Source organism: Panthera leo (assembly GCF_018350215.1).
Source record: "Panthera leo isolate Ple1 chromosome Y unlocalized genomic scaffold, P.leo_Ple1_pat1.1 chrY_random_Un_scaffold_82, whole genome shotgun sequence".
Classification (NCBI taxonomy): domain Eukaryota; kingdom Metazoa; phylum Chordata; class Mammalia; order Carnivora; family Felidae; genus Panthera; species Panthera leo.
The window spans coordinates 99,197-112,381 of NW_024962236.1; the positions used below are offsets into that span (position 1 = coordinate 99,197).

At 52.9% G+C, this 13,185-nt stretch overlaps 1 protein-coding gene across 1 annotated transcript; it reads right to left on the minus strand.

Annotated features, from left to right (window-relative positions):
- Nucleotides 1–2,916: 2,916 nt before the first annotated feature.
- LOC122212870 (testis-specific Y-encoded protein 1-like) lies at nt 2,917–5,823 on the minus strand. The gene is made up of 5 exons (XM_042926846.1): nt 4,964–5,823; nt 3,666–3,743; nt 3,398–3,509; nt 3,114–3,259; nt 2,917–3,008 (listed from the first exon to the last, which is right to left on the minus strand). The coding sequence occupies exons 1-5, from the start codon at nt 5,768–5,770 to the stop codon at nt 2,937–2,939; spliced, it is 1,215 nt and encodes a 404-aa protein (XP_042782780.1). The 5' UTR covers nt 5,771–5,823; the 3' UTR covers nt 2,917–2,936.
- Between the last annotated feature and the right edge of the window lie 7,362 nt (nt 5,824–13,185).

The window sequence follows — 13,185 nt, forward strand, 5'->3', positions numbered from 1 at the left end:
CTGATTTTGATATAAAGTTAATGCTGGTCTCCTAGAATGAAGTTGGAATTCCTTTGAGAAGAACAGGGAGTAACATTTCTTTAAGTTTATAGTAGAATTAATCTGGTCCTGGACTTTTGTTTCTTCAGAGCTTTTGGATTTCTAATTTATGTTTGAGATTCTATCTCACTGTCTCTGTGCCTCTCCTCTGTATTCTCCCTCTCTCTCTCTCTCTCTTTCTCTCTCTCTCTTTCAAAATAAATTACTTTTAAAAAGATAAGTTGAGACATTTTAAAATCAAATACAATATCAGCAATTACGGCAATATTGTCAGATGGAATGAATTTGAGAAACTTTTAAATATTGACATCAAACTTGTCATCGAATTTTCAATAAATAAAAATTTAAGAGGTTTTTTTGCAAGATCGAATATCAAATCATATTTTGAAGGAGTTTTTTAAAAATCATATATTAAAGCATAACAATTTTGAGAATGAATGTTGGAAATAAAATTGTAAACAAAACAAAATACCTAATTTTTTGATTAAACAATTTGATCACACACTCACACCCACAAGACTCCTGAAGGAGTCCTAGTACTGATGCCCTTGTGTGAACTTCGCTGTTTGTGAAATGACCTCAGGTTACGGATGGGTGGCCCAGATTGCAAGCCAACAGAGGGGAGGGTCGTGGGGAGGTGGGGCTCTTAAAAGCCACGAACACGCCATCCTCTCCCGTGTGCACTCTGCCCTCTCATCATCAGCCGTGATGAGTCGGGTGATGCTCTTCCTCTGTGTCCACAGGCTTAAGCCGTGTGTCCAACACGCCATGTGAGGCTTGTGAGAAGACTCCCAAGTGCAAACACCAGCAGGCGCTCAGGGAGGTCGCCTCGTCCCAGGCAACCTGTGTTCCTTTGCCTGAGTGCCTGGACAAAGGCTGCCTCGGCCACATAGAGAACGATGGACTTGTGCAGGCTTAGCATTCTGTGCAGAGGTCCCAGGCAGGCCTGGAGCTTAGAAAGGACTGAGATGAGCCTCACCTGCGAAGATGTGAGTGCTGGGGTACTCCTTACAGAGCAGTTGGCTGCTTGCCAGAGAGGTCTGTGCTAGGGATGGGGCAAAGCTCCACCAGCAACAATTGCACCCATCCCAGCAATTACTGTCAGGACTCAGGAGGGAAGGGACTGCACTCTTGTATTCTGGCACCTGACCGTCCCACATAAGCACCTCATTCACAGAGACCCCTGTGTCTCTCCTTGTCTCTCCGGCGGCTTACACACCCAATCCTGCACACACAGAGACACATGGCTACGCAATCGCACGAACATATGCACGCTCACACTGCCAGCACCACCCCGGATCTCAGGCACATTTTGCCACAGATGCCCACACACACTCGCAGGAACTCACGCTGGATCTCTGCCCTCACGCGTACTCTCTGCATGAAATCCCACTCATAAGCCTCGCTGCTGCCCACAACCCACACCTGCCCCTCCCCCTCACACATCTCCCATCCTGAGCCACTGTCTGAGGACAGGGCTCAGGGTCAAAGGAGCCCCGGGTGTGGGAGGCAGCAGCAAGGTATACTGGCATCGACTGTGAGAAGTCTGCCTACTCCTGAGTTCTCCGGGGACACGGGGCCTTAGCTCTGATCCTGACTGGAGGCTTTGCTGACTGGATTCTATCTCACCAAGGACACGACACCCCTCTGGGAGCAAGGGTCCTGGCTGAAACCCCCCAAGTCCTGTCCACACTGTACCAGGACCCAATGGACCAATTTGGTCCCACTGTGCAATCCCCTTCCCTGCCTTTCGGCTCTGGCCTATACAACAAGTCTCCAAATAACAGGTCTGTCTCTTCCTCCTCCTCCTTCCAGGCTCTGCCTGCCCAAGAAGGCAGGCCTCTGTGCACATGGCAACACCTGCCCCACACAAGTACTGCACCTATCCTGCACACACAGAATCACCCGGGCAGCAGCTAGGACAGTCACACTCAGGTCCCTTCCTCGTCGTCCCTCCTCAGGTCCACATAAACACACACACACACACACACACACACACACACACACACACACACACACACACACAGAAGGGTTTTCAGCTTCCTGTATGTGTCCACATAAACATCGTGGCAACTCTTCAAGGCTGCCACATGTGATCACTTCCCCAATTCTCTCCAGGGCACGTAGAAGACAGGAGACTCATCCACCCATCTCTTCTAGTGCTGCTGGCATCCTCCATTGTTTCTGCATGGGCAAAGATAGAAGCTCTGCGCCATTCATGCTCACACAGATGCAGAGCCCCTGACGCATGTGGGCACACGCAGACACATTTGCGTACATGCACACACACGCACCTCCACGCAACAGACACCAAGAATGATACGGGATATTTGCAAATACATCCCAGATGCTGTCACTCTTGTGCTTCACCCTTTTGCGATCCCCCTTGCTTTCTCACCCAGGGATTCATTTCCAGCCCCCAATGGCCTTGGACCAGTTCTAAGAATGGCTGTTGGGTTGCGGGAGGACATGGCGTGGTGGGACACATGGAAGGAAGTGCGAGATTCTCACCACAGTGGCGCCTGGGGACACGGCAGCTCATGACCCAAAGACTGGCAGGCAAATCCAGACTGAAGGAGCAGGGGGAAGCCCGGGACAGGGCGGACATCCACGGGGAGCATTTGTGGTGAAGCACTGCTCCTCCCGAGTTGCTCTCCAAAGCCCCAGCCCACAGCACAACTGCATTTGGTTTGCAGGCTTCGACCCTCTGTGTGTTTGTTGCTGAGTCTCTGCAGGTCCCCTGTCATCCTCCCACCCTCTCCCCATGCTACCTGTGTCCCTGTGTCGGCGGACCTTCCATTTCCAAGCCAATGTGTGGCCCACGTTCCCTTGCCCATACAACACGCAGGACAACACACCGCATACTGGGGTTCTCACCGACACGTGAGCACGTCAGATCACTGTCTTCTGGTCCCTTCCTCCCTCAGGTAGTACTGCAGGGGATTGGGCCACAGGTCCTCGATGATGATCTGGAAGAGGACACAGGCCAGCGCCACATTGGGCATAGCCCACTCTCCTCTCTGGCCGGGGGCCACCCACATCCCCACTGCTGACGAAGGCCTCAGGGGCCCCACCTCGGCAATCCTGTTCGCCCCTGGGCAGCTGTGCTCACACAGCCAGTTGAACAAGTTAAGGCTGGTGGGGTCATGCCTGCGACTGGGAGCTCCACGTTCATAATCCCAGAACCACTGGACTGGAGTGGAACGCGATGTCCTGTAGCCTGCAGGAAGAGAGGATTTGAGGAACAAGCTGATGGCCTCCTCCCCACCCACCTGCCCCTCCCCCTCCCCCTCCCTCCTGCCCCTGATTCATGCTCCTCATCCCCCTGCCCCGCACCATCATGGGACCCACACCCTACCAGCAAAGCTCAGCTGATACTCCTTAATGATCACTGGGTTCCGGAAGTACGGGTTGGCCCCAAAGAAAAACATCACTCTGCAGCGGTACTTGGGATGGCCCACTTCTTCCACCTGCCGTGAGCAATGGGACAGGAGGGGGCAAGTGTCCTCCCTCGGGGTCCTGAGCTACTTGCCTGGCTGTGAGGGTGAGCACCTTTGCCTCACCCTCTCCTGCCCAAATCCCACACCCGACGGGACGGCCCCCAGCCACAGCCTCCCCGGTCTCACCTCCAAGTCGACCACGTAGCTGAGCACGTCTTTGTCCTGGGCACCGATCATGGCCGACAACTGGGGGTGATTCAGAATCTGTGCTGTGTCAAGGAGCTGTGCCTTCAGATGCTGTGGAAACAGACACAGCCCCCCTCCAACCCTCCCAGGCTAAGAGCAAGGGACTAGATCACGGCATGTGCAGAAAGACCAGGAAACACTAGTCCCCACACTCCTCAGCCTCTGCACATGCATCAGACCCCATCGACACTGGGCAGTCCGTTGGCTTCCTGTACCTCCCACGCTGTCTGCACACAGCAGGGAGAGACCCCACTGCCTGCACGCCTCACAGTTCCTTCCTATATCTGACCTGTGTGGGCTGCCAGCAGCCCATCATAGCTTGTGATGTCAGCATGTGCTCTGACCCCTCCTCACGGCTGGGTTTCTTGGCATATTCCCGTGAAGACCTATGTTGTCACCAGCCTCCTGAGTCCAGATGGAATAACATGGCTTACAGGAACCCGACTGCACACTTACGCTGCAAGCAGAGGGTGTGGGAGGGAGAAAGAGATCGAGAAGCACGGACGAGGAGGGCCGAGGAGGGAAAAGGATTAGACACAGTGACACAGCCAGTCCGGAGAGAAAGACATGGGTGGGACCGAGCCGGAGCCTGAGGACAGAGAGGGAAGCAGGGGTGGAGATACCAGGAGAGAATCCTCTGTGTGTGTGTGTGTGTGTGTGTGTGTGTGTGTGTGTGTGTGTGTGTCAGGGTCTGAGGAGGCAGCTTGTACCCCATTCGGAGTGGGTCTCAGTCGTCCTACTGTCTGGCAAAGGGGCTTGGCGTGGTTCCACTAAAGGTCATGAGTGTGTGTCTGAAATGCTCTCTTTTGAAGGAACTGCTAGGAAACGTGCACAGCCTGTGAATGTGAAGGTGGGTGTGCGGCCTGCGTAACTCTCCCATTTTGCAGCGAAATATTTCCTTGCCTTATCTGCTCTGAGTGAAGGCTGCTTTGTGCTACCCTAGCTCTGGTAGCATGGGGACACATGGCTCGTGTCTGCAAGTAATATTTGAGACCAGCCTGCAGGCCAACGTTGGCGGAGACCTAGAGGAAACAGACCCAGTCACCAAGTCCCCCCATCCCCAACAACCGCCCCTGTCCAAGGCCTTACACTGGATCCCAGACCACACCAACCCAGGGCCAGGGACCATTCCGCAGCTCTCCTCTCTGGGGGCCATCGCCCTGAGGCACCCTGCTCTCAGTGCCCAGCCCTCCTGCACAACAGCCCCCGCCATCACCCACCAGCACAAGGAAGGATACCGCCTGGGCCCAGAATCCAGGGATGTGCTTGATGATGGCCCTTCTGTGATCCAGGTAAGAAATCTGCCTCCGAAGAATCCTGCGCTTCAGCCGCCATAAGGCCCTGGAATCCTGGGCATTCCCAGCGCTGATCTTCAGCTGAAGACGCTCCAGTGCTGCCAGCGGGTCCTGGGCTGAGGCAGGAGGCAGCGCTGGCTCTTGCTGCTGCAGCGGCTGTGAGAGCTGGGGCCCCTCCTCCGCCTCTGCATCTGCCTCGCGCTTCTCCTCTTGCTCCTGAAACTCCTCCTGCTGCTGTCTCTCAACTTCCACCTCCTCCTCCTCGTGCATGTCCTCTGCTTCTGGCTTGGCTTCCTCAGAATTCTCCTCTCCAGCCACCTCATCCTTGGTCGTCTCGCCGTCCTCTTCCTCCTCCCTCACCTCAGCCGCCTCAGCCGCCACCATTCCGATCACCACCTCAGCCGCCACCATTCCGTCATCCAATATCAGCACCAATTCCTCCGCTGGGCTTGCCACCTGTATCTCACACCCGGCCTGGGCTTCCTGCACGGGATGGGCACTTGCCGCCCCTGAACCTGGGGACTGCGGCCAGCCCACGCCCTCCAGCGCCCCTGCATTCCCGCGGGGCCGGGTCTCTCCACCTTTCGCATCCGGGATGATCAGGGCCCAGGGTCGACGGGAATCTCCGCTTTGTCCGGACCGCGACACGCTGGCCATGACGCTCGGCCCCGGCCCCAGTGTAGCTAGGGCAGCCTCAGGACAAGGACAGGAAATGGCAGCAGGTGGGGGGAGCCTTGGCCGCAAGACCATTAGCTCCCTGAAGCCTCCCGCCTCAGCCCGCCAAAGTTGCGCGCAGGCGCACAGGCTCTGGGATTTGAGGACTCCGCATTGGCTGTGGCTCCCGTGGAGGAGGGGCCGAGACAGAGGCAGTGAAGAGTGTGCGCATGCGGCCTGGGGGCGAGTGGTTCCAGGGCAGGTCAGGCCAGCTGGCCAGGTTCGGGGAGCAATCAGTTGCAAGACAGCAAGACAGGGTGCTGGCCGCCAGCAAGCGCGCGCCAATGGCCGGTCCAGGCTCTGGAGCGAGTGCCAAGGTGCCAGCGTGGCCCCCGTTTGCCGCATGTCCTCTTCAGCGCTGTCACCTTCCAGGCCTGAATTGCGAGGTCCCGGTATCGCACAGTCTGTGGTCGCTTGTACACCCTTTCTCCAGAGGCCTCACTACGGGCACCAGAGCATTCAGCACAGGAACGTCCATGCCGTGAACCACTGCCTGCTCCGTCCCTTGCCCCTTCTTCATGAAGCTGGGGCAAGGCCTGGAGAAGTCCTTAGTGTCACGCCTACCGGGGCCACATGGCCGTCCGCACGGTATCTCCTCCTTGGCCGTTAGGCTGAGGGCGGCGGTAAGGTGGGTGCCCACCCAGAACCAGTGACACCCACCCTAGACCCACCCCACCGCCGTGTCCTTGCAAGAAAACAGCTCAGTAGACCTCACTGCACTGCAATGCAGAGCAAAGAACAACCCCCAGAGCACCATCTGCCACTGGTGCCCTACTGATCTCCGTACAGAGCGCCAGGGAGATGGGGTAGTAGGATTTAGCAGCTTGCTCCGGTCCTGAAATCTAACCTTCCACTAAAAGGAGGACGACTCCAACCAAGCAGGGCACTTAGGGGCCCTTCACCAAGAATTGGAAACTGTGTCTGTCTCTGAGAAAGCCCGGTGCCTGCTTTCACTAGTACACACAAAAGCAGATGAGTTCAGTTCACATTTCCCAAGCGCCAATGAGAATTCTGAAGAAGCATGCACCCAGACACAGAATGTCCACTGAGACAGACAGCGAGAGACATACAGAGAGACAGAGCTATAGAGGGAGAGAGAGAGACACGTGCAAGCAGAGCAGATGAAGGAAGGATGAGTGGAGGGGAAGACCGGCCTGGAGAGGGAGAGTCCCAGGGAGATTGGCGGGAGAGACAGGGGGGAGGAGCAAGACAAGAAGAGACAGAGGGGCACCTATTACAAGGAAGACAGACGGAGACAGGGGGAGGCATTAGTGATGGAGAGGAGGGAGATGAAGACAAAGAGAGCTGGAAGGAAAGTGGGAGGGAGGGACAGGAAGAAGACAAGGGAGGGGGAGGCAAGTAGAGGGTAGGAGGAAGGAGAGCAGGGGCAGCCGAGGCGGAGACAGGTGGGCTGACTCTGAAGACAGGGCAACTACAGTGTGCAGTTTCACCTGGTGAAATTCACCTGTGCTATTTGCACATAGACGAATGGTGTACAGTGGTCAGCCCTCAGCACAAAAGGCACTGCTCCCACGTGGACCTTAAGGGCAGTCTGAAACGATCCCTGAACTAGAAGGAAGCTGCAATGAGGTCATTCGGGGTGAGGAAGAGGGCACCGCAGGGAAGAAAACAAGGACCCGATCCCCACAGGGCTGCTGGAAGCCCTGTACTTACCAGCAGGAGACAGGAAACGGGACTGCCAGAAAGAGACAGCAGAGATTTAGGCACAGCACGTGCGGGAAGAAATCACGTCCCAAAGCTCGGCAAATTCAAGCAAAAGCAGAGGCTGCACATCCATGAATGTCAACGCTTTCCGAGTGGAACCAACGAAGTTCTCACAGATGCCCAGGAAATGTGCTCAACTCTGAGGCCCCTCGCCTCTGGCAAGCTTCTCATCCAAAGTGACTCATCACATAGAAAGGGTGCACCTTGAGCAAAAGAGCCAAGGTCTCCTTCGGATCCCCGGACGCAGACAGGTGATCCGCCCCGTAATTTCAAGCCAACGTATGGTTATAAAGGTTACCTTCCACCACAGTGATGGAGGAAACTCGCACCCGAGGGGAGGACAATGAGGACGTAATGGACAAATTAGGGACCAGAACACACAGGAGGCACACGGAAATGAGACACACACTGGCAGGGGGAAGTCTCTCCCAGCCAGGAACATGCCACGTGGCAAAAGAGTAAGTGGGAAAACGTTGCCGGTCTGCTTTTCACAATTCACGCCTGCATCTGCAATGTGCAGGCCAGTGACGTTTGAGCCCCTCGGGCGCAAAGGGTTTGAAAGCAGAAGGACAGAAAATAGAGGTGTGACAGAATGCTCACAGCAAGCCAGCTGCATTTGGGGACATTAACTGGCTGGCAGTGAGTGCATGGCCAATCCTCTGACGAAGGTCCTACAGGCACGGAAGGATTTCTGGCTCCTGGAACATAGAACAGAACACGCAGAAGCCCCTCCACCTGACAGCAGGACAGCAACTGGATCTGTCAGTGGAAGAAAGGGGTTGAATGCAGAGGGAAGCACACTCAAGCGCAGAAGCATACACCAAAGACAAGACAGGCCACCAGAGCCACAGCTGACCCAACACACAGGTGTGCAGAGACGAAGGCGGTTACACGGGTACAGCTGTGCCCACTTAGGCCAGGCAAGGAGGCATCACCAGAGAGGTGTCGGCACAGGCAAAGCCAGGAAAAGACACAAACACGCCAGGGCTCACTCAGGGAGACAGAGGAGCACAGGCAATGCGAGACATTTCCTGTGAACAGAGAACAACGTGATGATCCCGACAGGCCAATGAGACACGTGTGGTTCAGAGACATGGAAGTCAGAAGGCTCCTGAATTGCTGAGGGTGTCCTCTCTCGAGGGACAGCACTCTGGAGCCCACACACGCTGATGTTGGGGTGGAAGAGGCCGCTGGGCAGCAGATACAGTTGTGCAGGGGGTTTAGCAGCTCCTGGACCCTAGGGCTCCCCGGGGAGAGCTGCGGATACGGGAGGACACCCGGGGATGCCGGGTGTGCAGCATGAGGGCTGTAATCCCTCGGACACAGAGCACCTTGGCCTCTGCCCATGGACCTCAAGTGTCCACACTTGAGGGTTTGGCTCTGGGTGCCGTGAGTGTATTCCACACCCACACTTTGTCCGTACCTTGTCTTTGGGACAGGCCGGGCGGAAACGTCACCCTGGCCCCGAAGGAGGTATTGGCTGGAGATATTAACATGTGGGGGACCCTGTGTTCACCTGTCCCGTAAAGTGTTCCTGCTCGGCAAGACCTATCAAGTAACGGCCTGCTTGTGCAGAAAGATGCCCCAAAGGGCCCAGCCTCATGACCACTGAGGCCGTATTCCCACTGCACAATCACTGGCCATACTTTCTTTGGATGTTCACACCCAAAGACTCGGGTCAGCACTGGGAGCTTTTCCAGGGTACCCTGACATTTACCCATCAAGCAGCTGAGAAGACGTGCCTCTCCAGCCAGTGTGCAGACAGCAGCGAGAGAAAGGCCTGCCTTCCCTTCTAGAGAGTGCGACAGCCTCTGCCCTGGAAGAGGTAAGGCTTGGTCGCACAGATCCTCAACTCCACAGCGTGCTGACACCCCGCTGACCATGTTGTCTGCATATGATAGGGGCAAGAGGCCTCCATGCATTGGGACTGCCCACGCCTTCTCTGGAATAGACCCACTGCAGAGAAGGCTCTTGTACTGCAGAGCTGTGCAGTGGGGATCCTGGGGAGCTTGGGCAGCTTGGGAGACAGGAATATTAGTGTCGGGATGTCAGTGTCAGGCACGCTGTGCTGGGGGCCGTGTTACATGGGGATACAGAAGAGCCTGCGATGGACAAGGCTGAACTCTGTCTACTGCACTGCTCGCACGGTGGAGCTTTTGCCCCATCCCTAGCACAGACATCTCTGGCAAGCAGCCATCTGCTGTGTAAGGAGTATCCCAGCACTCACGTCTTCGCAGGTGAGGCTCGTCCCAGTCCTTTCTAAGCTCCAGGCCTGCCGGGGACCTCTGCACAGAATGCTAAGGCCTCACAAGTCCATCGTTCCCTATGTGGCTGAGGCAGCCTTTGTCCTGGCACTCAGGCAAAGGAACACAGGCTGCCTGGGACGAGGCGACCTCCCTGAGCGCCTGCTGGTGTTTGCACTTGGGAGTCTTCTCACAAGTCTCACATGGCGTGTTGGACACACGGCTTAAGCCTGTGGACACAGAGGAAGAGCATCACCCGACTCATCACGGCTGATGATGAGAGGGCAGAGGGCACACGGGAGAGGTTGGCGTGTTCGTGCCCTTGAAGAGCCCCACCTCCCCGCGACCCTCCCCTCTGTTGGCTTGCAATCTGGGCCACCCATTCGTAACCAGAGGTCTTTTCAGAAACAGCAAAGTTCACACAAGGGCATCAGCACTAGGACTCCTTCAGGAGTCTTGTGGGTGTGAGTGTGTGATCAAATTGTTTAATCAAAAAATTAGGTATTTTGTTTTGTTTACAATTTTATTTTCAACATTCATTCTCAAAATTGTTATGCTTTAATATATGATTAAAAAAAACTCCTTCAACGTATGATTTGATATTCGATCTTGCAAAAAAACCTCTTAAATTTTTATTTATTGAAAATTGGGATGACAAGTTTGATGTCAATATTTAAAAGTTTCTCAAATCATTCCATCTGACAATATTGCCGTAATTGCTGACATTGTATTTGATTTTAAAATGTCTCAACTTATCTTTCTAAAAGTGATTAATTTTGAAAGAGAGAGAGAGAGATAGAGACAGCAAGAGAGGGAGAGGGAGAAGAAAGAGGAGAGGCACAGATACGGTGAGATAGAATCTCAAACATAAATTAGTAATCCAAAAGCTCTGAAGAAACAAAAGTCCAGGACCAGATTAATTCTACTATAAACTTAAAGAAATGTTACTCCCTGTTCTTCTCAAAGGAATTCCAACTTCATTCTAGGAGACCAGCATTAACTTTATGTCAAAATCAGAATACTACTCCACTAAGAAAAAGAACTACAAGCCCATATGTTTAATGAACATAGATGCAAATATCCTCAAGAAAATACTTGCATACTGACTGTAATAATACATTATAAAAAAAGTATTCACCACAATTGAGGTAGATTTATTCCTAGTTTGCAAGTATAGTCCAATATTCACAAATCAATTAACATGTTACAGTGCACCAATAAGATAAAGGAGAAGAACCCAATTATCATTTCAATAGCTGCTGGAAAAGCATTTGAAGAAGTACAACATCGATTCATGATAAACACCCTCCACAAAATAGGTTTAGAGGAAAAATACCTCGACATAATAAAGGCCATCTATGAAAAACTCATAGCTAAAATCTTTTTTAATGGGGAAAACCTGAAAGCTTTTCCCATAAGCCTAGGAACAAGACAAGGATATCCACTCCCACCACTTTTTTATTCAGCACAGTACTAGAACTCCTAGCCACAGCAATTAGACACTAAAAAGAAGTAAAAGGCGATGGAATCAATAAAGAAGAAGAAAAATGGTCTCGATTTATAGAGGACATGATACTCTGCTGTAGAAAACCTGAAAGATTCCACGGACAAAACTGTGAGAACTGAAGAACGAATTCAGTAAAGTCATAAGATAAAATCAACATAAAGAAACCTGTTGCATTTCTATACACTAATAATGAAGCCGCAGAAAGACAAATTAAGAAAACAATCCCATTTATAATTGGACCAAAAAAATAAGATATCTAGGGGTAAACTTATACAAAGAGGTGAATAACCCATACTCTGAAACCTATTAAATAAGGTTGAAAGAAACTGAAGTCAACACAAAGAAATGGATAATTCCATGCTCATGGATTGAAAGGGCAAATAATGTTAAAATGTCTATGTTACCAAAGCAATCTACATATTTAATGTAACCCCAATGAAAACACCAACGGCATTTCTCACAGAACTAGAACAAACAGTCCTAAACTGTATATGGGACCACCAAGGAACCTGAAGAGCAAAGCAATCTTAAACAAACAAACAGACAGACCGACAGACAGACAGACAAACACTGGAGGCATCACAAACTCCAGATATCAAGTTATACTACAAAGCTGTAGTTATCAAAACTGCACGGTACTGGCACAAATTGGAACGTAGACCAATGGAACAGATAGAATACCTAGAAATATTTCGTTTAAAGCGTTTTTCAACTCCTCGTGACTGTTCCTTAGTCCCTCGATCTTTGTGGCAAGAGATTCTCTGCTGTCCTGTATACTGGTTTCAAGCCCAGCGATTAATTTTATGACTATTATTCTAAATTCACTTTCTGTTATATTATTTAAATCCTTTTTGATCAGTTCATTAGCTGTTGTTATTTCCTGGAGATTCTTCTGAGGGGAATTCTTCCGTTTGGTCATTTTGGAGAGTCCCTTGCATGGTGAGGACCTGCAGTGCACTTCCCCTGTGCTGTGGTGTATAACTGGAGTTAGTGGGCGGGGCCGCAGTCCGACCAGATGTCTGCCCCCAGCCCACTGCTGGGGCCACAGTCAGACTGGTGTGTGCCTTCTCTTCCCCTCTCCTAGGGGCGGGATTCACTGTGGGGTGGCGTGTCCCGTCTGGGCTACTTGCACACTACCAGGCTTGTGTTGCTGGGGATCTGACGTATTAGCTGGGGTGGGTAGGCAAGGTGCACGGGGGGTGGAGGGGCAGGCTTAGCTCGCTTCTCCTTAGGTGATCCACTTCAGGAGGAGCCCTGTGGCAGCGGGAGGGAGTCAGATCCACTGCCGGAGGTTTGGCTCCGCAGAAGCACAGAGTTGGGTGTTTGCGCGGAGCTAGCAAGTTCCCTGGCAGGAACTGGTTCCCTTTGGGATTTTGGCTGGGGGATGGGCGGGGGAGATGGCGCTGGCAACTTTGTTCCCCGCCAAGCTGAGCTCTGCCTTCTGGGGGCTCAGCAGCTCTCCCTCCCTTTGTCCTCCAGCCTTCCCGCTTTCCGAGCAGAGCTGTTAACTTATGACCTCCCAGACGCTAAGTCGCGCTTGCTGTCGGAACACAGTCTGTCCAGCCCCTCCGCTTTTGCAAGCCAGACTCGGGGGCTCTGCTTGGCCGGCAAGCCGCCCCTCCACCCCGGCTCCCTCCCGCCAGTCCGTGGAGCGCGCACCGCCTCGCCGCCCTTCCTACCCTCTTCCGTGGGCCTCTAGTCTGCTCTTGACTCCGGAGACTCCCTTCTGCTAATCCTCTGGCGGTTTTCTGGGTTCTGTAGGCAGGTGTAGGTAGAATCTAAGTGATCGGCAGGACACGCTGTGAGCCCCGCTTCCTCCTACGCCACCATCTTCCGGAACCCCCCTAGAAATAAACCCACAACTATCTGGTCTATTAATCTTTGACAGAGGAAGAAAGCATATAAAATGGGAAAAAGGTATTCTTTTCAGCAAATGGTGTTGGAAACCTGGACAGAAATATGGAAAAGAACGAAAC

What these genes read in the sequence shown, in the direction of transcription:
- LOC122212870 (XM_042926846.1), bottom strand. Translation starts at nt 5,770, where the DNA reads ATGGTCTTGCGGCCAAGGCTCCCCCCACCTGCTGCCATTTCCTGTCCT. An exon ending in GCTACGTGGTCGACTTGGAG is followed by an intron (nt 3,510 to 3,665) that starts GTGAGACCGGGG and finishes TGCTCACGGCAG; the next exon opens with GTGGAAGAAGTGGGCCATCC. An exon ending in GGGCGAACAGGATTGCCGAG is followed by an intron (nt 3,009 to 3,113) that starts GTGGGGCCCCTG and finishes GTCCTCTTCCAG; the next exon opens with ATCATCATCGAGGACCTGTG.